General features: G+C 34.1%; 2 protein-coding genes and 2 pseudogenes across 2 annotated transcripts in view; 1 reads left to right on the top strand and 3 right to left on the bottom strand.

Annotated features, from left to right (window-relative positions):
- LOC143628655 (uncharacterized) overlaps positions 1-23979 on the bottom strand; it is a 190931-nt gene extending 166952 nt beyond the window's left edge. Inside the window, exons 1-3 of the mRNA XM_077098187.1 lie at positions 23331-23979; positions 23006-23197; positions 22410-22914 (exon numbers count right to left, since the gene is read on the bottom strand). Of these exons, the coding sequence (XP_076954302.1) occupies positions 22438-22914; positions 23006-23197; positions 23331-23777 (1116 nt within the window). The 5' untranslated portion in view covers positions 23778-23979 and the 3' untranslated portion in view covers positions 22410-22437. The remainder of the gene's footprint in view (positions 1-22409; positions 22915-23005; positions 23198-23330) is intronic.
- Positions 4559-5681, bottom strand: LOC143628627 (homeobox-leucine zipper protein HAT9 pseudogene; annotated as a pseudogene).
- LOC143628645 (uncharacterized) lies at positions 10735-10952 on the top strand (annotated as a pseudogene).
- LOC143628644 (nucleotide-sugar uncharacterized transporter 1-like) lies at positions 13544-16493 on the bottom strand. The gene is made up of 7 exons (XM_077098179.1): positions 16388-16493; positions 15724-15857; positions 15433-15641; positions 15263-15356; positions 15012-15178; positions 14149-14319; positions 13544-14077 (listed from the first exon to the last, which is right to left on the bottom strand). The coding sequence occupies exons 1-7, from the start codon at positions 16476-16478 to the stop codon at positions 13798-13800; spliced, it is 1146 nt and encodes a 381-aa protein (XP_076954294.1). The 5' UTR covers positions 16479-16493; the 3' UTR covers positions 13544-13797.
- Positions 23980-25525: the final 1546 nt, after the last annotated feature.

The raw sequence follows: 25525 nt of genomic DNA, 5'->3' as shown, positions 1-25525 counted from the left end.
AACGAATCGAGCTCAATCTTTTCAAATAGAGCTCAAAACGTGTCAAGTTTTTTTTTTTATAAAAAAAAATACTTGCAATTCAAGTTAACTTTTTAGTTTTTATATATACTTTCATTTATTTAAACGCAAATAACATTGAAATACTTCATATTATATATATATATATTAAAAACATATACCATAAATTAATTATTCTTTGTATTTAATTTGAGTATAGCATGGTTTTATATTTTTAAACGATTTTTAATTGTTAATGTATATATTGCACGTAGCTATAGTAGTCCATTGGTAAAAGGCAAATCTTTTTTTCACTTGAATATATGAGAGGAAAATCTTGGGTTCAAGCTTTACAAATTATAAGAATTATAAGAAATTTTACATTAAAAAAATAATTAAACGTTATTATTTACATTTAATGCTAGTTTATCAATTTTTTAAGTAACTAAGATCAAAGGTAAAATAGAAAATTACATTTAATACTAGTTTATGAATATTTTTTAAACTAGTATTAAGTGTATTTCATTTTATTAAAAAATTGATTAAACTAGTTAACATTAATCTCTACTATATATAATACAGGAATTATGGGTAAAAGTAAGATCAAGAGTTAGTGCATGGTTATTTTAAGAGATTTACAATTTGCAAAGCACATGGTACAAGTTTAAAGAGGGTCAAAAGAGTCATTGTAACTTCAAATATCACGTGTCTTTAGATTTTAATTATAATAGTTACAATTTTTACCTTTTAACTTTATTTACTTTTTGTTGATATTCAAACTTTTTACATGATTACCCCTCTCATCTTTAATCTTCAATTTGACAACTTTATTTACCGTTTTATCTTCTTCTATGTTTTTAAACATATTATGTCATAAAAAAACCAGGTTATCATTGCGGTGAGCTCATTTTTGTCTACGTTCCAATATAAAAAAAATTGCAAAACCGATGGGTAGATTTTAATGTACAAGTCAATGATGCATTAAAGTACAACTTAACGAAACATATTTTATTTTGGGTGAAATTTAGACCGCTGGACTTTTATTCTACCGATCCATGATGATACTTGTTCTCTCTAAAGTCCAAATACCCACGTCGCTGGTAACTTCCATTAAGGGCTGTCGTTTTGATTTTTGAATCAAATAACACCCCCCCCCCCCACCCGCCCACAACTCCCAACATCCGTCACGGCGAAATCATCAAGAGAATCGCCATATTATACCCCCGAAGTTAAATTGCGGTCGTGGCTAGCTAGTTTCCCAATTCGATCCATGTCCCTGATTTTGAATGTACCTCTCCTAGCATTTTACATTCGCATTTGCGTACATAACCTGGTCACAATTTCTCAGGAGAAAATCCAAGCTGCCACCACCATCGCCAATGATTTTCGACTCAAAGTCACGATTATCGCTCCCAAGGTTGTCACTTTCACACCTTGTTCTTCGTATTTTGTTCGTGTTTCATATTATGTATTAAGTAATTTATCAATATGCAAGAGAATTACAGTCTACAAAGTAATAATAATCTGTGTCTTAATGTGGTTCTTTATTACTATTGGTTTGTTTAATTGAGATTGATGATGTATAACTTTATGAACTTTGATATCTTATACCAGGAGTTCGGATGTGTGCTTACTAAATATAGAGATTTTGTTATTTGAGGATTCTCAATATCACCATACATTTATTTTAACAATCTGTTTTCTACTTCTACAAATCTGATTACTTTTTTTAAAGTACTCAAAAAGTAGTTAAATTGAAAGTTCATATATATGTTTGTTAGTTTGGATATTTTTTATACCCATAATTGGTTGTGTATTTTCTTAATTTGTCAACATATGTATAATCTTTTTCTTAATGTTCAAATTGAATTCTGGATATTATCTTCGAGTTTAGGATTGAATGTGGCTTGAAACTAACAGTGTTTACAGAAATGAAAGTACAACCATATATGAATGCATTATACATAATCACAATTGGTAATAAATAATGTAAGAATATTGAATAAAATTGGTGGTGATGTTGCAGCTAGAAGAATATAATGCAGGAAAACTAGGAGGACTATCATGGGCAGGAGGCGTGAAAATGGTAACAATTTTTACATCTGTATAAATTTTAAAAATTCTTTTTCTTTTTAAGGGTAAAATTTTAAAATTTCTTTAGCTTGACTAACTTAATAAAAAGTAAATTGTCTAAAGCTATAATATTAGAAAATTATAATTAGATTCAGCTTGGAAACACTAATTTGACTAATAAGCATTCAAGTTAATCGAACATTGAAGTATTCTAATCATGGTAGCTATGAGAGCTATTACGTCAATGTTTCCTGTATCTTCCCCCAAAACCTCATTATTGGGCCAAGACATCTAATGAGTTTTATTCACACATGTGCAACAAATAAGGTTTTTATGAGTTACATAATTATTTTTTTTATCTTTCGTGTGTCCATATAATATTTACTAATGTAATATTATTTCACCAAGCTGCTGCCATAATTGTCATGGATGCAGATGCCACCTCAGCACGGCAAAAGAGAGGGTCACAATAGGCACTTCTAATTATGAAACTTAACTGTATGGATGACCGGGGGTGTTTGTATGTGCTTGTGCATATTGACTGACTATTGGGACTTCAAATAGTAATTTTATCATATTATAAAGTGGTTATGTGAAGTTGTTTATGAAACAATAGTAAGTTTTTTGGAAGAAAAAATTTTATTTATTATTTTCTTTTGTGGGGGCGACGTGTTCTGGGGGTGTTTGGATGCATGTGTGCATATGAAACAATAGCAATTTTATCAATTTTAAGATGTTGACTAAGTGTTTATGATCTTTATTTATATTGTCATTATGCAGGGCCAAAACACACGTGACATATATGCTCAAGTTTTGTCATTGACTTTATATATCAGTGAACCGTTGATCCGGTTGGGAGCGAACATGCCAGCAAGAGCCGAATGGATATTTGGTGATTGTAGTTTGATATCTGGCTTTTTGACATTTATATCCCTGGCTAATTCAGCAATTTTACACCTTCAAGAAGTGGTGAAACGTAAGAAGTAGTTCTATACTTTTGGGACTTTTGAGATATTTGGTGATTGTAGTTTGATATATGGCTTTAGTTTGCTTCAAGGGTATTTTTACAACTTTTAAATCACTACCACATTGCAAATTGTCCACGCCGTAGCATTGCGCAGGTCTTCTATTAGTCATTTAATATATACCTGTTTTGTCATTTTTAAAAACTGAAATAATATTTACATACTTTGTCATCTATACTATATATAAAGCATGAGTTAGAGACCTCTTAATTTTTAAGAGGTAAACAAAACCATACACTAGATACAACACACAATGCATAAATTTATGACATTTTAGGGGTAATGTAGTCTTTTGTCACCTCTTCCTCTTCTACGGTTAGCAATATTTGATTCAATTATATTTACAAATATAGTCCTTTAACTTCAATCACATTTTGTCAATTTATATAATATTTACACGTTTACCCCTTATTCTAAATTAACTACTCTTACGACTTTTAAACGACCATAACTTTTTCACATATTAATATTTTTTCAAAAACAATTACATCATAAAAACGAGGATTTTATTCTCTTTAATTTGAGTATGGTATTACTATATTTTTTTTAATTTTAAAAAAGTGCCGTGTTACGTGATTACCAGTTAGGGCCGGCAAACGGGTCGGGTGGATTCGGGTCATGTATAAGATATGGTTACTGTCAAAACACGTGATACAAAAAAAGTTAATTTTGTCCCGGTCTGGTTAGACCGGTCACGCATGTACCGACACTGGATTGCAAACGTACAACCGTTGTGTGACGCGTTTACCGATACCGGTTACACGTCCGATGTCGCGTTACGCGAACACTATTGTTGGGTTACACGCATGTCGACGTGACACCGGTCGCGTACTAACACCGGTTACGCGTTCGATATCGTGTTTGCATGCATATCCCGTTGCATCTCACGGGGATATGACTAGTTTTTAAATAAGTGATGGTGTCATTAAGAATGTTATCTCCTTAATATAATTATAATAAAAATAGAAAAAAGATTTTTTAAAAGTGTAGAACAGTGAACGACGGCCAATTAATATAACTTTGTTGTTATGATACTTTTTACGGTGCAATTATCTCATTTTAAAAAGTACGGGCATATGCCCAATGAATTTACACAGTTCAGTTATGAGCCCAGGTTTAAAATCGTATTTTGATTGCGAAACGAGGATGCGATTCACATTGTGCATGCTGATCAGGTGCACAATATATTGGATTTTGATTGCTAGAAACCTTAGAACGCAATTAGTCAAATAACACTCCCACAAGTCAAATAACACTCCCACAAAATAGAGTTTTTATGATTGGAGTGAAACTTACACAAAAGATCATGAAAACTTTTTATTTAACTAGATCTAGCCTCTTGATCATTTCATTTCGATGCATATACAAATCTTTACTCCCCCTTTCATAACCGTGTGTATAATTAGGGTTACCCAACACCCTACAGCAACCCTACTTATTAAAAACAATCAAAGCCGTTTTTATTAATTGCCATCATCATTCATCTGGCCCATGACCGTTTTCTTATCTTCCTCGATCGGGTACCGGATGTAGAAAGGCAGCAATGGTGGTGTCTTCGGCTGATTTAGTGAAGAGCATCGAACCTTTTGTAACTCTTTCTTCAGTCTACGGTTCTCGTCGGTTAAGGTTTCACAACATTTTTTTAACAGCTCACATTCTTGTTCTATCTGCTTCAGCTTTGTCCTGATATAATCATCAATCAAGTTCATCATGAGCAGTGGTTTGACAGTTATAAACTGAAAAGTCAAATGTAAAGATGTGATGGATTTCTCAACGTGGGGCTAGTTCACTTGGTAAAGACCCTTGACTCTTAGTGGGAGGCCATGGGTTCTAACCTAGACAAAGATTTAAGGCTCTTAGGGGATTTTATGCATTCAAAAAGATCTGTTTTAGATCGTTTCGCAAAGATTCATGTTTGATTTAAGTTGCTTTGGCGGTATAATGTTTTTACTTAATTTAATGAACGTGTGTGTGTGTGTGACGGTGTGCAGACGCATGATAGTGAAGAACGAAACCTTGCTCGTCTGTTTTGGAACCAAACTTCGATTTGCCGAGGAAGAAGATTCAACTTGTTTGCTAGTTCTTGTTTCTGGCCCTGCAATCACACACTACATTTAATAAACCTTCATGTGTCATATGCTTTCCAAGGGAGTATATGCAATTTTCCCTAACATTTAACACTTTGAATGAATGATACATACATACTAAATGAACAATAAAGAGAAAACAAACCATGTTAAGTGTGCTTCGGATTTTGAAACTATCTTCAAGCAGATTAATTTGCTCCGTTGTGAGTTTTAACTTCTTTCTTGATCCGTCGTTGTTATTACACGTGTTGCTAATTCTATTTTCAGTCACTCTCTCTTCTTCATCGTCATCAACAGTTTTAGAACCAAACGAGCTGTGATCATCTTTCTCGTCATCATAACGAGAATGATGATCACTGACTTCAGTATTTGGATGAAGTGGCAATGAAAGATCCAACCAAAACCCCCTCTTCTTATAATTCTTTGATTGCTTCTCCCTTTTGTACCATACTCCATTCCCAAGACCAAGTGTTGTATTGCATCTCTCTTCTTCATTCATAATCAACAAAGGGAACAATAATTCCTTTAATTACTGAAAAGGGATGTGTTGAAGAAAATATGGAAAGATGGAGATATGATTTAGAGATCAATACCAAAAAAACCATAATTAATGATGTATTAATTTGTTTGGACCCTTAAATGTCAAATAAGACTACAACAATAATTAATTGCAATAATATGAAAATGAGTTTAAACTTGTTTGGCGTTACAATATCATTATGATGCTATGAGAGGAAACCAAAACATAAACACATAAGTACATAATTACATATGCTTTGACACCATCCTACATTTTTGACTTTTCCTTTAAAAAAGTCAAAGTTTAATTAAAGAATACTTAGTAGTCATAACTTTTGTTCGTTCTAGTTAATACTACAAGAATTGATTCATAATGTACTATAATTAATGGTAGTTAAATTACTTCAATGGAATGTTACACAAGCCTACTGCCAATGATATCAACAAACGACTCTTTCTTTTTTTTTCTTTTATAATTTGGGTTATATTTATTTTCTTTGTATCTGATATGAGTAATAAAACCAGTTTTATTCAAACTATATTCAAGAGATAGTCTAATACGATACTAGTATTAAAATCCACGTGTTGCGACAAGTTAATGTTGGATTTTATAGTCGGTTCGGGTCAAGTCAACGCGGATCAACCCGAATATGACCCGGTATGAGTTACACCGAGGGTAGCAAACTTTAAGCTCACTTAAACGTTAACTGGGCCGACTCAATCAATTAGAACAATAAGATGGTGGATTAAGTTTTGATTTGGTAATTGGGCTTAAAGCCCAGTTGGTTTAAATTGTTTAAACCCTAATTATTTATCTATATATAGTATAATCATATTATATTATATAAGCAGATAAGATATCCAAAAATAAACCCTAGTCCACCACCTTTTTCGGCGCCGTTTTCCGGTGACATTTTCCAGCCAACACTTCCGGCCACCGGAATCTCGTTCCACCTTACTTCTCCGGCCATTGGACGTCTCACACCACCACCACAGCTTCAACAAACCGTTGGTCTTGCTCTCCACTGGTGTCCGCTGTTCTTTCCTCGTACTCCGGTGACCCACGTTTTTCCGGCGACCCTATTCCGGCCGCCAAGTTATAGACGAGGTGTTGCTGCTGCTGTGACAAGAGTGTTGGAATCGACGTGGTGTATTCCTTTATGGGTTGGTGTAGATCTTGGTGGGTTGTAAGAAAAACTCTTCTTTGCTGCCTTATCTCTCCCATGCTGCGTGTAACGAATCATCATCATCGGTCCGGAATCCGGTAATGCTGGCTCGGTATTTGGCAGTTTTATCAAGCGGAAAGTATTTGAGGGGAAACTGTTCAACCATCTGGTCCCAAGTGGTGATGGAGCCAGAGGTAAGAGATTCCATCCATTCTAAGGCTTGACCCCTTAGAGAGAAAGGAAAGAGTTTGAGTTTGATTTGATCTTCTGAACAGTTCTGGATTTTAAAGGTTCCGCAGATTCTTAGGAATCGAGATATATGAGAAAGAGGGTCTTCATCAAGGAGACCATGAAATTGAACTAAATTTTCCACCATATGAATGGTGCTTGATTTGATTTCGAAAGGTTCGGTGATATCGGGTGGAGCCACTCCATTACCGTAGCCTTCGACAGTTGGCTTGGCATATTGGCTCATGTTCGTCTCATTGTTTTGGGCCGCTATCATTTCTTCGGGTTGATTTTCTCCTGATGTGGTGGCGTCTACTGACTCGTCTTTGATTGTTTCGGCGGTTTCTGAAGTCCGTTTAAGCGTTCGTCGACGAAAGAGTCGTTCCGGTTCAGAAATTGGAGAAACAAACTCAGGTCCGAATGTAGAGGACATACATGGGGTTAAATCAAAATTTAAACTATTTAAACTAAAGATTAGGCTAAAGTTAAACTACGAGTTATGCTAAGGTATCCTAAACTAAACTAAGGTCTAAATTAAATAAGCTAAGGCAAAAGTTAGGTAAATAAAGGTTAAAATTAGGCGTAAAATTATATAGTTTAATAGTTAGTAAAAAGTAAATAAAAGAAAAATTAAAAATTTATACAATTATAAACAATGATTAAATTAAAACTTAGATCGTTCTTAGAAACGTACCGTGTCCCCGGTAATTGCGCCAAAAACTTTGATGCGTGCGCGCGGTGTTGGTAAAGTGTAACTGGATTAGATATTCAGCTTTTGCACAAGATCGTGTTTTAAATTTATAAAAGTGATTTCTACTAATCCTAAAAAAACACAAAATAGGCAAGTGTACCTATCGTATATGTATGATAGTATTGGTAAGAAACAAGTATCAATTCGTGGACACAAATGTTTCTAATAATGAATCGTCGTTTTACTTTAATCGGAGGTTTTAATCATATTGGGGTTTATTTTTGAACTTTTTATAAAATATAAATACTTATATATAATATATAGGTGACCGAGACGAGAGATTCTAAACAAGTAGTTCAATTATACGAAGGTTACCATCTAATATCAAGAATCCACTCCATTTATCCTTGATGATTATAAAGTAGACATGTGATAAATTTGCCGTAATAATATATGATAGAATAACCCCTCATTTCTAAGTGGGCATATCCTATGACATAAAATAAAGTAGCATGCGCATTTTAAAGTCGACCCTTTCCTAATGTCATGCTACCACGAGAATGTCAATTTGAGTTGGCAAGTAGATTAGTAAAATAGAAAGATTAGGATTGACTTCGATTTCTCAAATACCAATTCTAACAACTTCGGGTGGTTATAGTTTAGTCACACAACCTCCCCTTGGTTGATTTAAGTAGGTTATAATTACACATTCCGTTAACATATGATTTCTTTAACTAGCATAATAACCTAAGCAATCATGTTAAAAATGTTATTTCAGAATTACCAAAACTAGACAAATAGATCATAACTTATATCTCATCATTTCTAAGTACAATATAAGAATCCATGTTTCGATAAATTATCAAAGTATTCTATCTTTCAAGAACATGAATCGATCATGAATGATTGTCAATATGATTTCCAATCACCAACTTTGTATTGTTGAATTAAGATGGTGAAACATTTCTCATCAAAAGATAATTGCAAAATAACCATGTACTTTACTAAACTAAATCACATGTTTTATATAATCATCAATTAAAATAAAGCTTCTTCATAGATTTTAGATTGTAAATGGAGTTTAGCTCATAATGAGCATGGTTATGAACATTATAATGGATGATGATAACAAACACATGATTAAATAGAACAATCTAACCAAATGTGGATGAATCTTCATTTTTAATGATGATGATGGTTGTTGATGATGACCTCCAATCCTTCAAACTCTTCACTAGATCTTCAATATGAGTGTTAGTAGGTGTTTTTATAAGTGAAAACCGTATAGAACTCTCTTCAAGGCACACTTCTCAAATGACACAAGAGCCTCTATTTATAGGTTGTCTGAAGATAGAAGCACGACCCCGTGCTTTATTAAGCACGGCCCCGTGTCTACGTGTCCCAGTTGCATGTTGTCAGATTGTACATGATGACTCACCACGTCCCCCGTGCTTCCAGAGGCACGACCCCGTGCTTTTTAGTGACATGTGCTAATTCTTTTTGTCGTTTCTGAAAGGTGACCACGGCCCTGTGTCCATTGAAGCACGGCCCCGTGTCTAGTTGTCCACTATTTTATCTTTTCTTGTAGATTTTTGTCTTTTCTGATAGGTGAGCACGGCTCTGTGTTTCCAGAAGCACGGCCCTGTGCTTCCAGAAGCATAATCCCGTGTTTTCAGAAGCGCAGCCCCATATTTTGCTGTTTTCTTGGGTTTTCTTTGGTTTTTCTTTGGCTTTTCATTTGTTTCTTCGTTTGAGGCTTGGATTCACCTGAAAATACATTTTAACATGATAAGTAGTTATTTTAACTATATTATACGATAGAAGTTTTAGTGTTTAGAGATTATTTGATGCTAAAAGATGTATATTTTTATATACATCAGTTGATAAGACTGATCGTAAAAACGTCTATCTAGATTTTGTAAGCAAATATAAAGGATTTGGGATCAAACTAGTTCTAAAGTGACACTGAGTCGAATATGTTTAGATTAGGTTGCTTTAGGGTTATGTTACTTTCGACTTTTGGGTCTATATGGTTCCAACTAGATGTTCATCCTTGAGATACATCAAGGCTCCTCAAGAAAACTTTACTACCATAGCTATAAAAGTAATGAGTAGAATATATTGAAAAAGGCTATGACATAACCCCAAAGCTATTGCCTTTATCGGTACATATTTTGACATACATAATCTCAAAATCAAGTCAACCAGATCCACCAGTGGTACATGTTATACTAATGCAATGATTGTTGATGCCTGGTCTCGTTAGGAGGTTACAAGCAAAAAAGCAAAATGATTGAAGTGGCGAACAAGGACCTTGCAGGTGGAACAAAATGATTAGGAAGAAGAATGTTTTCTTGTACACCAAGCTTCAACAGTGGTACATCTATGTTAATCCTTTTCACAAATAACATAATAAGTATATACGACTATGTAGTGAGTTGGTGTCCCATTACACACCCACCCACTGCACTACACGTTGCTCCTCTTCATTGACCCAAAACCTTTGCAGTTTTTTTTATCTGCGCCAACACCTTTTTATACACTCACATGCTGACCCTTAATGCCCAAGACACCTCCTATACAATGGTGTTTAACGCTCCTTATATTTTGATTAAATGACCTTACAAGCTTACATGTTATACCACTACATGTAGTCTAATACGTAAAACACTAGATTAGCTTGTCGCCCTTTGCCGCCCTAATCAATTAATTTTTAATTATACACATTATAAATAGATTTTAGCTTATCTCCCTAAAAATTATAAAAAACGTTTTGACCATATTTAAGATTTTTGTTTTTATATCTTAGTTAAACTATGATTCATCATGCATGTATTCAAATTTCAAAAGCTAGATTTTCTGATTAATAATAATCCTATATATCCTAAACATATGAATAACACCCAAAAGCCCCAAACTTGAATGCAAAATCCTAACCAATTACCACCATGGCGTACAGCTTCTCAATCTCAGACGAAGACCTCATGACGGACTCTGATTTCACCTACAACCTGCCTCCGCTGAAGGAGATCGGTCTCGCCGCCGGGGTTTTATTATACGCTCATTGCTTTTTATGCTTACAAGGGTTACAAAGGGTTTTCCTTCTCCAATATACCCCCTGTTTAGGGTTTCTCATATTAGGGACAATGTACATTCTTTTCCCTTTTTTTTTAAATGTTTTGTGTGAGATAAGAACATGAATTGGTGAAGAGTCTGCATGCTTTGGATGGGTAAGTGAAGTTGTTGTTTTTTTGTTTGTTTGTTTTATGATGAATTGATGATTGCCGCCCCACTACGCATAGTTTTATTGTAATCAAGATAGATTTAGTCCGATTTGGGTAGAGCGCGTAAAGCAATGGGATGCTATTTTGTATTGCGCTTTCTGCACATGGTAAAAATTCATCTGGATTGTAAGGGAAGATAGGCCTGTAAATGAACCGAACGTTCAGTGAACCGTTCGGCGGGAAGTTCGTTTATGTTCGTTTATTTATTAAACGAACGAACACGAACAAAAAATTTGTGTTCATTTAATTAAACGAACGAACATGAACACATGTTCCGTTCGTTCATTTATGTTCATGAACGTTCGTTTATGTTCGTTTATTTATGTTTGTTTATTTATATTCGTATATATATTAATATAAAATAATTAATTATTATCTGGATAAGTCATCTAATTAAATGTTTTATATTTTTTTAATTTGTGTTCATTGAAGTGTTTTCATTTATGTTCGTTTATGTTTGTTGTGTTCACTTACATTTGTTCATCTATATTCATTTATTTTCGTTTATCTTTGTTCAGTTATGTTCCCTTAGATTAGATTATAAACAGAATATAAGCGAACACAAATGTTCTTTTTTTAAATAAACGAAAAGGAACATAAATATTTGTTCGATTAAGTGTTTGTATTCGTTTAAAGTTAAATGAACGAACACGAATATGTCCTTATTTGTGTTTGTTCGATTCGTTTACATGCTTTCATTATTCACATTGATGAATATGCCGGTCTCAGTCTCTAGGCTCTGTTGTTTTTATTTGTGTTCGCTTGTGTTCGCGAACCGTTCGTGAACACATTCATTTCCTTAATGAACGAACACGAACATAAAATCTCGTTCGGTAAGAGTTCGTGAACACATTATTTCCTTAACGAACGAACACGAACAAGGCCTTGTTCGTGTTCGTTCGGTTCGTTTACAGCACTAGGAAGAGTTATACTAGGTTGAAGTGAGGGCAAGTGAGAATAAACCGAACGAGAAAGAAAACCAAAAAAAATGCTAGATTCGATATATCTCACAAAAGAAGGTTGAGTACGCTTGGAGATTGAATTATGTTTGCATAAAGTATTCCTTGAATCTACTAGTGTCTTCACTGGTGAATTTAATAATTTAGAATCAACCTGTGGTGTATTCATTGATGAATAAACTTAGATAAGGATTCGGAAATAGTATATTAACAGGCGAATGCATTAATCTTCTCAGAATCTAGGTAGCGTATTCAAGGGTATACTTAGTAAATAAAGCATAATCTACATTTAGTGTATTTATAGGTGAATACATTAATATGTACTACATATCTACAAATACTATATCTATCCGCGAATAGACTAAATGATGCTCAAAGTCTATATAGTGTATGTAACTAATACACTAAAATTGTGGTGCTTCACTTATATTATGATTTTGCCATCGATGGAAATGTTTGTTTTAAAACCAAACATCGCACTTGATGTTCTGCTTAATTACAATTAGGGGTGAGCATTAAGGTCCTACTTGCTATAAAACACTAATACTTTGTAGTGGTAATATCAAAAAATAAGTGAAACTATTTTAATGATATATCGTAAATATTAACGATTACATTTGGTGGTATAGAAATTTTATGTTGTGGAAATACCAAATATCAGTGAAACTCTGATAAATATATTGTATGCATCTATTATTGCATCTTCATATAATGCACGTGTTAACGATATAGTGTCGCATTGGCAATCACACCAGAAATCTTAGGGAGGGAGGGGTGCGCCACTCAAGTACATTAATCCCCTTCAATTCTACATTGTCATGTCATTTACACCATCTACTACCCTAAAACCACTTGAACAACAGACCACTCTTGTTTGCTACCCCAAAACCTTTAGTAAACACACAATATTCCTTCAAGTTTCATCGGGTAGTAGTACCCCAAAATGGGTACGCTAATTGTACTCAAACAAATTGAGGCGGTGTTCACTACTTGGATACGCTATCCACAAACCGGGTACCCATGGGCGCCCCTTTCCTCTTATCATATGTTATAACTTGTGTTGGTTTGTGTGCATGTATGGAAGAACATTTTTTTTTTTTTGGAATAAAAGGAAAGTGTTTTTTGTGTATACACTAGTGATTTTTGTTTTGAAAACGTTTGGTAGTATCCTTAACGAGCTTGGTTTTACTTTCGCCTTGGCCTTGTCGTTTGCCTTATTCCTTAACATTATACAAGTCATTTCATCAACATTAATCAGTCATTCTTAAAATCAACAAGGATTCCATAATCCTCAATTGGCAGATTATATTATCGTTACAAAACATTGTAATTAATCCTAGCCTAGCCTGCCTATTATATAAACAGCCAGCTTTAGGTAGCTGTAAACAATGTACCGAAATCAATATCATTATATCCTTTTATGGGAATGGCAAACATTTATTATCATCAAATCTGTTTGCAACAAATGTTGAATTAACACATCAATTAGTAAAACATCAAAGCTTTTGAAAACTAAACAATAGAGAAGAAGACCAATCTGTTCACATGAAATATATTAACACCCAAAGTTTTCTACGACCCAGTTCAAGTCGAACTAAAACCAACCAACCATGAACACCAGCCAACTAGCCATATCTAAGCAAATCAATTTACATGGCTCATCTTACCAACATCCTACAACTATCTAAAACATAAAAAAGCAGTTGCAAACAAATGAATCCAAACAATCAAGGTCATCAACTCCTTTCCTAGTATCTGCACGCGCTCATTAAACCTTCTCATCTCCACGGCCAGCATGATCATGCATATCCCCATTTTCTTTTCCAAGCTTAGACTTCGGTAAAGATGATTGTCTAATTGACGCCTTTAACGACTGCGGCTGTGGCCTCAAGTTCAGGTGTGTGTAGAACGACATCCCAACTAGAGCCGTGACTGCACCACATATGCTTGTTGACCCTGGGTTAGAACCAAACATAAAAAAACCTCCAAGAAGAATCACACATGTTTTGAACTGTCCGAGAACAACATGAGTTGTTGCTGATGTTTCCCTGTAAACATTAAAAAGTTAATTAGTTTATTACATTATAATACTAAGTGTATAATAATCCGTATGACTTACCCGAGTGCTAGAGCCCCCGACCACTGAAGTAAGAAACCGAGGACCGCAGAAGCCCCAATAATGGAAGTATTGTAGAAGCTCCAGTCAAAAGAAAGTACACCGGGTGGGTCCAGTGATGGCATCATCGCCACTAGAAAAAACACAGTGATTGGTGTAGTCTTCCACATTAAACTGCACACAAATAAAAGAATAACCTGATTAAAAAACGGGTCGGGCTCGGGTTGACTTGTTTACTAAAATGGGCTGTGGTTAACCCGTTTAGTTATATAGGTTGACACGCTAACCCGTTTTTGGCTCATTTGACCAATATTTTTACAACCTGCCAACTTAATTAGCACATTTACAACTTGGTTATCACCCACCAACCCATTTAGATAAATGAGTTAAACAGGTCGGGTTCGGGCTGGCAAATGGGCCGTGTTCAGGTTGACCTATTTAACACATTTAGTTAAACAAGTCGACCCCCATTTATGGCACCTTTAACCAACTTTTTACAGCCCACCAGCTCGATTAACACATTTACTGCTTGGTTATCACCCGCTAGCCCGTTTAGATAAATCGGTTAAATAGGTCATGTTCAGGTTAAATGATTTTGAGTGTGTGCGGTTTACGGTTGATGCTTCTCACACGAATAAAAATACGAGTCGTGTTTGGGTTGAACAATTACATCCGCCAACCCGTTTAACACATTTTGGTAAATTGGCTAAACGGGTCGTTGATGTTTTTTTATACAAATAAAAATGTGGGCCGTGTTTGGGTTGAACAATTCAATTTTCAACCCGCCAACCCGCAATCCAACACGGATGACATATGACACCCCCTAACTAAAAGTCAACTGCGCATAATCAAATCAAGCAACATACGCCAATGCATTCCAGCTCTCCTGTTGTTGAAGGTTTGACCATAATATCTTATTGGTTGCACTCGGTATAATCCATGCGACCGCTACACATGCACCAAAAAAGTGAAACTGCAAATCGGTCACCGTAGCAACCGCAACACCAAATGACACTACCGTAAGTGCAAGCACCTGAAACATTCAAGTGTTAACAAAATATTTTAATATTTATAGTTTTACCAAATCCAAACAAACATTTATTACTTTTGACTTTACCTTCCGAAAGGAGATTCTTTTGCGGTAGAGCATGAACTCTGCTAAAACAATAGCCGGGGTTACCGCGATCTTAGCCATCTGATAAAATCCGACACTAGAGGAATACATTTTTTAGTTAGAAAAATACACAAGTATAACAATAGAATCAACATTCACTTAGTTTGACTTACCTATTAAACTTCAAACTAACATTAGCCAGACCGGTTGAGAGTGACATGACAATGCCCAAACCGAGCAACGAAGAAAACCGCGTTGACTTTGAAGAAGGGGGTGCGGGAAGGAGAGAACAAGCTTTCAACAGACCCATTATGAACCAGCTAATAATGTAGTGGATGAAAGTGAGAAAGATTGGATAATTGAACCCGACTTTAACAAGCACCTGAAACAAACAAAAGCGTTATCCTCTAATAAATGGCACCAACGTCGTGTATGAAAAAGAGGAAACTGATACGTAAACTTACCAATTTGTTCATTAAAATGATACTAACAGATACAATAAAGTTGAAAGTTAGAGCGAAAGTGGGCCCTAAGAGGGATTGATGCTGTCGGCGAAACTTGCTAAATAAAGAAGCGCGAAGTTCATCCATTGCTCTTCCTGAACATTAAAAACTCATTAAAGATCGTATGAAATATAATCTAATCTATGAAATTTATTAGTAAGTAGATATAAATGGTTAATTAAAACTAACAACAAAACATCATAAACGATTAAACGGTAACATTAACCAAGTAAAGCGTATCACCATCGACCACAAACTCAAGAACCAACACAAATAATAAAATTTCTCCAAAAAACACTTTGTTAACAGATAATCAAAATCACTCTGACCTAACCAATTAATTAATCAATATCATATAACCGAAACACATCAACAATCAGACCTAAAACACTAAATACCACCATTAATTAATCAACAATATAACCCAAAACCCATCTATTAATTAATCCCCAATTTGCCCTAAAGCATTGCATTACTTAATTATTATTCATCAAACCCACTTAAAAAAAACCCTAAACCAACCAAAATCCCAAATTTAACCAACCAAAAATTAAAAACCCTAATCCTGATTCTTGTATAAACAACAGCATTACAAACAAATGTTAATAATAATAATGATAGTTACCTCTTTCACCAGCATCACTGTCTTTACGCTTGAGGATTCGTCTGACGTCTTTTCTAGTTAAGAAAGTGAACAAAGCTTTAGTACCCAGCATTGTTTGCTTATTTACGGCCCAAACCCTGAATAGAATTGGAGTGAGTATGTATGTATGTATGTATGTATAATAAGCCTAATTGGAATGATTAGAATGGGAATGAGAATTGGGTGATTGAAGAAAGAAAGCGTCAGTTTCATGAATAAAGTGCTGCTTGCTGGCTGAATTTATTTCAAGTACAAATCATGTGTGGATTAATATTATTATTTTTATTAATTAATAAAAAGTTAAAAAAGAAGAAGAGGAAATCACGCTCACCCACCGACAAAAACGGTGTTGAATGTGTGAATTTGAACTATGGTGTGACTGTGACCCTACGTTCTTTTCTATAGAATAGAATAGATTGATGCAACTTGGACTCTTGGATGCATATTTGATATTCTCAATTTTAACGGTATCTATATATCCATATTGTTTTTTATTAAAAATTTTATAGAACTCGGTTGTCACTTGACATTCGTTGTGCCACCACAAGAACATAATTGTTTGGCATAATACACGGTAAGACGAAAACCCGGGTGGGCTCGGAATTCGAACTAACAACTTTGTACAAGGCTTATCTCAAATCAGTCATTGTCAATATCCACCCAAAATGACAAAGGTAGGGTCAAACTTGGGTATCATCGGAGAACCCAAATCATCTTACCATTATTGGATGAAGTTTTTTTCAATGATAAAAGAAACAATTTTAGGGAAAACTACAAACTAAGTTGGTTGAGTTAGGCAGTTTTTATTATTTAATGGTTCAATTTTGATGGTTTAAATTGATGTTTCTTATTTATCTTTTATTTAATCCCCTTTATAACTTATATATATCTTTACTATATATGGACAAATTAAGACGTTTGTTTTAAGGAATTTATAATTTATAATATATAAGGTACAAGTGTAACAAAAGACAAAGTGGTCTTTTAAACACAATTTACATACGTTCATTTCATTTCAACAACTATAATTATAAGTTTATTACCTCAACTTTAATCAGATTTTGTTAATTTAAGAAATAATTACAATTTTCATCAATCATGTTTATCCAATTTTTACTCTAACTTTATTTCTTTTGATTTTCTTGTTATATCTTTTACAAAAATATGATTAAAACTAAATCTGAACATACCCATTTAACGAGCTTACTTTTATTGACGTGCCAATAAATTTTTTTTGTAAAACAGATAAACGGTTTAAATTGTACAAGTCATTAATGCATGGATATATGCATGAATGTACAAGTTAGTATTACAACTAAAAATTAATTACAAGAATAGTACATCAACTTTAATCAAATTTTGTTAGTTCAAGAATTACTTAAAACTTTGACCCCTTATGTTTATATAAATATTATTTTTTTATATGTTTTACAAAAATATGATTAAAGGTACTCAAATCATATAAATAGATATCAAAATAATCAAGGCGAACTTGTGTTTAAGATTTTATCTTTAATTTCGAGTTGAGCTGAGTCAGCTCGGTATGATGTTCGACTCGAGCTAGACTTGGCTCGCTAACAACCTTTTAAATGTTGTTTCCCGCTACATCGTGCAGACATCTGACTAGTACACTATTAATTACTCAATCTTCTTTATGTAAGCATCTTTTTATAAAACACATTATCAATCTTTTCTACCATTTCTACAATTCCTATGAAAAAATAGCCACAAACAATTCGAATAATATCTAATAATAGTATTAGAACATAAAAAGCCTTTGATTACCCGTGTATTTAAGGAAGATAAAAAAAAGTAGCTTCTTATGAATAAAACATAAAAAACAAGGCCAATTGAATTACTTATAGTTTCGTTTCTATTGTTTTGTTCTTTGGTGGATATCTTTTTTCATTGCGAATTTGAGGCAATAGGCAAGTAGCGGGTGAGAAAGATACTTTTAAATGAAAGAAAAAGATAATAGGCATACTTTTTAAGTATGCAATTCTATAAGATGCTTTATAAGAAAATTGTATTTCATGTATCAGCATATATGAAAGAAGAAAAAGAAAAGCATAAACAAATATTTGGGATATTATATGTTGGTAAACGTGTCGTTTTCTTCTTCAAAACAATTGTCTATCACTTCAAAGCTAAGGTGACCATTCATTCTTTAAAGGTATAGATGCCTCATCTTTTATGCAATTCAAGTTGTGTACATCCAAATTCATTTAGCACTTCTTACTCGTTTACATTTAAATGTTGAGTTCTCGTCTCTTTCGTAGTTAATGCATACAAAACACGTTGGTGATATTGAGACTAGACATTTCTTATGAACACGTGTCTATATGGCCCATAATTGATGTGGAATTTGTCTATGGTGTTTCAGACACCCCTTTTTTTATTCATCGTTCTTATTAGGTTTGTCACGCTATCTCAAACTTCGATGTGGGATTCACCTCAAGGGGTCCCAAACACCCCCGGGGACACATAGCCCTTAATAACATTCGTACATCATCACGAAAAATATGAGATTAGCTCTTATACCAGTTGTGACTTTTGACTATTATTAACCAATATTATTTATTTTGCCCTTGAATAGCTCACAGACTTGTTTAGTTGTCTGAATGAAAACTTCCCAGCATGCCAACTATCATGGATTGCTTCCACCAAATGCCCGATAACACATAACTAAAGAATTCTCCCCTCATTCACAAATCACTACCAATGAGCTTAAAGCGCACCAGTGATATTTGATGTCTGGTGTTTTCTATGAGCCCATTTTTTTCCTATACATGACTAGTGTAAGACAAGTTTAGACTATTAGATCCTGGTCGTGGTCTTGAATAAAAGAAATGTACAATACTCAATATGAGAGTATAAGAAGACAGACAACATTCATGAAGCCCCGGATCCCAACTGACACATGATATCTAAAAGGATCCTTCAATCCATGGATGTAAGTGTGACTAATAGTTTCACTGGCTTGTAAAACTTCATCTAAAATTTTGTGATCGATGATAAAAGCTGATTATTTGGGTGATCAATGTCATTCTTAATGGTCCCTTTTGAGTTTATTTTTTAGAATATATAATTATTAACTGAACCCCTAAAACAATAACTACATTTGACCAATATATGAGTCAAATATCAAATGATTGCCCAAACATTACTCAAAAGAAACGTACACCCTCCAAAGATGCTCCAATAAAGAGCAATAAGTGATTGTACCGACACATCTGGTGAACAATCTATGAATTTGACTTGAAAGGACACTTGGAATATTGTCAGTTTTCCAATCAATGAAGAGAATATTTTTATGGTGTTTGGTGAAATCTTGGATGCATTGTAACAAATAATATTATCAACTTGCGAGCACCAACAATGGTCTAAATGGCCATTTTGTCTGCAGTTCGCCTCTCTCTCATTTGTCCAAAAGTCCAAAACTAACTTTAAAACGTGTAATCTCTCTCCTCCCCTCACACATAACGTGCTTCTGGTGTTCTAACACAAAAATGCACATCAACGTTCTTTTCTCCACATCATACCTCTCACCTAAAATTCACAAACTTAGAACCGTAGTAAATGCTCTCATAGTTTAAAGATTATTTGATTAATGTCTTAAGTGATATTTGTGTTGTTTGAAATTAGTACGTCTCTATTTAAATACAACATTTTGAAAGTAGTCAATTTTTAAAAGGGGGTATATAATTATTTCACTTTGAAAATTAAGAAATTAATTTAGCACCAACATAAACTACAGTATAAATGATGTTAATCAACAATTAAATCATTTAAAATAATTTATAATAAGATGCAATCTAAAAAAATTAAATCGTGATAAGTTAAATTTTTTTTTTAACGGCCAATTTTATTTGTGACCATAAAAAACCTTTGACTACTCGCATTGTTGGGGAGATAAGTATCCTTTTAGCTGGTCAATTTGGATTACTTAGACAAGGAAAGGTGGATGAGATTTATGTGTTTTTTGTGTTAGAAGCTTAGCTCCTTACTATGCTCGGTTTTAATCGAAGTTTACATTTTGAAAAAAGAAAGAAGATATTTTTGTACCACACGCCCATTTTAACACAACCAAATTGCCAATATGAGGCAATAGGCGAGTGAAGGTGTGAGAAAGATACTAATTTTACAAAAAAAGAGAAAGATAATATGCATATTATTCAAGGATGCAATTCACAAAATGCTTTCTACAAAACGCTGAGTTAAAAACTTGTATGTCATGCATTAACATATATGAAAGAAGAAGAAGAAATTAATATTATAGTTAACTAGTGGAAGACTCAATGGGGAAATTGGTTGGTAGGGGGTTGGTTTGTTATGGTACATTAAGGGGGGTGCATTTTTTATATATGTTGGAATTTGTATCGATGTTTTTTTCCGTACATGTAAAAAGCATAAGATCCATAATTAGTATTTTTATTATTTAATAAACGACGGCCATGTATATGTAGTTAATAATCATTAGCCTATAAAAGCAAAACTTAAATACACTCGATTGAAAAAAAAGGAGGGGGGGGGGTGTAATGGTTGGGTCATTCGAAAATAATAGAGGAAATGAACTATAATTGGTTCAAGTTTATGGCTTTATGAATATAATATATAAGATTAAATAAAAGATAAACAAGAAGTATTAACATCAAGACAATAAATGCCAAATGTTCTTGAAAAGCTTGTGTACGTCATTGCGCCTTTGCTTGCAATGTTCCTTTCATTAAAGTCTGAATCTTTAACAAAGTTAACCCAAAATAAGTTCACCATTATCTTGATACATTTAACACTAACTAATACTCCGTATCATTTAACATGACAACAAAGTTAACTTTGTTTTCATGTTAAATGGTATTGCTTGTGATGTTCCTTTCATTTTATGTATAGACAACTTTCTTGGGCCAAAGTCAATCATCAATAAAAGCATTATGTATCTTCGCCTTATAAACACATATGCACATATATAAGCTCGACCCAAACCAACCCATTTCAACAAGTTACTCAACTCGACCTAACCCAAACTAATCCGACAAGTTATTCCCATGTTTTGACATGTTACCTAGTGTGGCCCGACCTGTTTTAACCGGTTGTCCATCAGCGACTTTGTAGTTGAATACGACGCCAAACTATAAAGGCACGCCTTTCGTTAGCATGAAGCTCTTTGACTGTCATGTTGGCATTCCATGGTGTGGTATGGAAAAACATAATGAAAATGAACCGGAAATGCCTTTAAAACCATCAAATGTGAACAATAACAAAAGACACTTAAGACTGCTAGGTTTGACATCTTTAAGTATATTTGTTATAATACATTAGAATAATTCTAATGCTCAGTGGCTCAGATGATGGAGACCAAAGCTTATGATAAGGGCGCCATATGAGGCCAACATCTTTAGAGATTCTAGTAGATCATCACGGCCTTGTACACATAATTCACTCCAGCCAACAACCGATTAATGAGGCTCGGATTTGTGATAAAGTGAACAAAGAAAGATAAATGGCTGCAAATGTAATGGGCGTAATATGAAAGATTATTATTTGTTTCACATGAACAACCCAAGTGCCAAATTAAACCAAATTTTGTTCCAATCAATATAACAAATTCAGTGTCAAGTCTATAACCATACTGTTCAGTCAGTAGGCGAACTGCGCGCGCAGTCTTGAATTTTATATCATGACCTCAAATATCAAAGCATCAAGACTATCATGACTAAAAATTGACATAATTTACAGAGATTAAAGAACATGCAAACCTTGACCTTGTTTGTGGAACAAATCTGATTTTGTGTGGTAACTTCATAGAAGCCATTACTCATTTTTGCCATCACCCTACTGCAATGTATATGAAGTTATGAACCCGCCAGCTGTAAATCCATACAATTCTCAACCAAAAACAGTACCGCGAGTTAACTCAAGTCTATAAAAACTACATGACACTAATAAACAGTACAAAAACATCATCAAAATGGCTGAAATAAGGAAACCAGAAAACAAACAGTACTTTTGAAAAATTAAATTCTTACACCTTGCTAAGAAGGCGAAATAGATGTTATAGCAGGCTCATTAAAGCAGTCATTAAGATGGATTTGCTGGATTTTCATACGATGTAATATTTTCATCACCACAGAGTCAACCTCCGCACAAAGACGAGAAAAACATGCCTGCAACTCATCTCTCTTTGAAGTAGGGAGGTTCTTCAGTAGTAGCACTTCAATGTCATGCAACCGAGAGATAATGTAACAAGTCCTACTTCCCCCTCGATCACTCTGTACGCCAACATCTTCCCAATAACTCTTCATCTGTTCCATTTTCCTCTCAAACTGCAGTTGCACTTTCTCCACCGGTGACTTCCCTTGATCATGTGCATCAGCCTCCACCGGATGATTCATATTAGTCTCAATGTTATCTTTTTCCTTTTCTAACAACACCTGTAAATCTGTCATAAGCTTTTGCGCTGCTGCAGCATTCGCTGAAGCTCGAGCCTTTTGCATCTTTTCCTTAATTTCCTAGAATTTATTGAAAGTGTTAGAAACTCCACAAAACCATTCACGGGTTGTAAAATGAAAATATCGTGTAAAAACAAATATGACATTATACCTCATATGAGATCAATGTGAAGGTTGCACCTGGAGAACCATCAAGCAGAAAGTTTATAACTTGAGTAGACAAAATTATTTTCTCATGTGGTTTATCATCCAAGGTTACGTAAACTGGATAAACCTTTAAGCTCTTTAAGTTAGAAAACAGAGAAGGTTGAGGTGAAATTTCCCCCAGGCATGAAATAAGAGGCTGCGCGCACAAATGACAATTTTATATACAAAACAGAAACATGCTGTTAAAATTCAGAAAACAACATATTCTATTTTTCCAAGTCTTTTGTTACCGTCATAAAAAAATTTAAAACCAACAACAAAATATATACCTCAAGGAACTCCAGATTAAGCTTAAGAAATTTGACATTGAGAAGCTGATGAAGCAGACAAGCAATTCTATAAGGCCCCCATATGTCTCGGGAACAAATGCAAAGATCCACCTTCTCCAAAGAAGGCAAATCAGTAGAGAACCGCAAACGACACTCACTGTGGAAGAGCAAGGATGCAAGGTTAGGCGCGTCAATCACATGCTTGCCATAACACCTTCTTATCGTAAGACTCTTGAGTTGAGGTGCAACCACATTGAGGCGTTGTGCGGTCCAATGTCTGTTTTTAAGTGTGAGATTTGCCAGTTTAGGATGAGAAAGAGTAGGATTACGCGATTCCAGTATTTTGAAGTTAATTAAGGTGAGATTCTCTAAGTTTGCACACTTTGAGAAAATACCAATGCCGGTGCCATCATCTTCATGAAAACCGACGTAATCAAGATGCAACATTGTAAGAGCCGGGAGGTCCCAAGTCGACGCAAGAGCAATGGAATACTTATCGACAAACCTAAGTGAGGATCCGGTCGAGCTGAGATATTTAAGGGAGGGGGAACGAAAGAGAGAAGGCGGAAACTCAATCTTCTTATCATTTGAGGGTGTGTGTGTAGTACTTAGAGTTAGCTGTTGGACATTGTGGGAGAACGCATAGTCAAGAATCAGCAAGATGTCGCTATAGGTCCATCGACAAAAACTGAGGTTGAGTGAATAGACGTCTATTCGATCGTTGCGGGACGACAGAACATGGTTGACAAATTCTGACAAGTGATCAGGGAGCTGATGAGTGCCTGAGATGTTGAGATAGGGCATTGAAGTCCAGAGAAACCTCCATCTGGAAGACAAAGCAGTGGTTTGGATGGCATGCTTAGTGCCAAGAAAAGAGAGTAATAATATACTTATGGTTTGATGAGACCATGACCCGTTTATTTTTTTACTATAAAATTGATTTTTTTAATATAAATAATATATATATCTTTTTTAAAATAAATAAGATATTAATTTTTAGTATATCCTATTTTATAGGATATTTACATCAATAATTTGGCGAGAATATACTTTTATTTATTTAATGAGATGTTATAACCCGTTTAAGAAATATATGGGTTTGGTAAGACTTATACCCATGAATTTCGGTCAAATGCATGGTGACTCCAAAAATAGTATGCTTAGCCTGTCACTCATAATTAATCTAGGTTTACTATGCTCAGATTCCATTCTCTTGATCCTCTAGTGAAGCAGGTAAATAGTTAATCGGTAATTCCGTAGATAGAAGAAACAAACCTAAAAATGAGAAATGCATTCAAGTACATTGCTTTAGTTCGGAATCGGAAGTAAGCCGCTTGCGGACTGGGCGGCAGTCAGAGACGACCTTTAGGGCATCCAAGCTATTTGTGACCCTTTGATGATGCAAGTTAACTATGTATGTTTTTTTTTCATTGATGAAGAGTTTTAAATAATATAAAAGAAACTTATCTTTATTTGATTTTAGCTAAAGTTATGGGCCGAAGGTGTGAACAATAATCGAATCGTTAATCAAAACCGAACCGAAAATCAACAAAACCGAACTGATATTACCGAAAATCGAATTAACCAAAATTAAACGAACCGAACTCTTCATTTTTTTTTAATATTTTCAAGCTTTTTCCCCTCTATTTCATGTATTATGTATATATATTAATAGTTTAATACTATCATTTTTATGTTTTTATATCTCCATTTCATGTACTAATATCTCAATTTCATATATTTATACATTTATTTCATGTATTTAAACATTCATTTCTTGTATTTTTAAGCAAAATTTTAGCTCAAGTTTGATACTGTTTATTAACCGAACCGTGCACCCCCTAGGCTGAACCGTTAAGTACAGTTTTGGAAAAATGAATATGTTTCTTTAGTTGTTACTCAATCTCCTATTTATAAAGTTAGGGTAAAGTTGAAATACAAAATGAGATAAAAATGAAAAGTGTGAGAAGGATTTGTGGTCACACAAAAATTTTCTAAAAAAAGTTTGAAAAATATAATTAAAAAAATCATAACTTAAGATATAAATAAAAACAACATAATGATAAACAAAAATGACACAATAGATTGCAAAATATAACACATTGTTGAGTAGTATAACGCAATATCAAGAATAAAAAGACACAATCAATTACGAAAATAAACATAAAACAAACAATGATAAATAAAAAGAAACA

Source organism: Bidens hawaiensis, unplaced genomic scaffold (genome assembly GCF_021521415.1).
Source record: "Bidens hawaiensis isolate Kalapana, Puna unplaced genomic scaffold, B.hawaiensis_p1.1 tig00005035_1, whole genome shotgun sequence".
In the NCBI taxonomy this organism is placed as follows: domain Eukaryota; kingdom Viridiplantae; phylum Streptophyta; class Magnoliopsida; order Asterales; family Asteraceae; genus Bidens; species Bidens hawaiensis.
The sequence above is the reverse complement of the archived record's forward strand: the minus strand, read 5'-3'. Positions and strand labels throughout refer to the sequence as shown.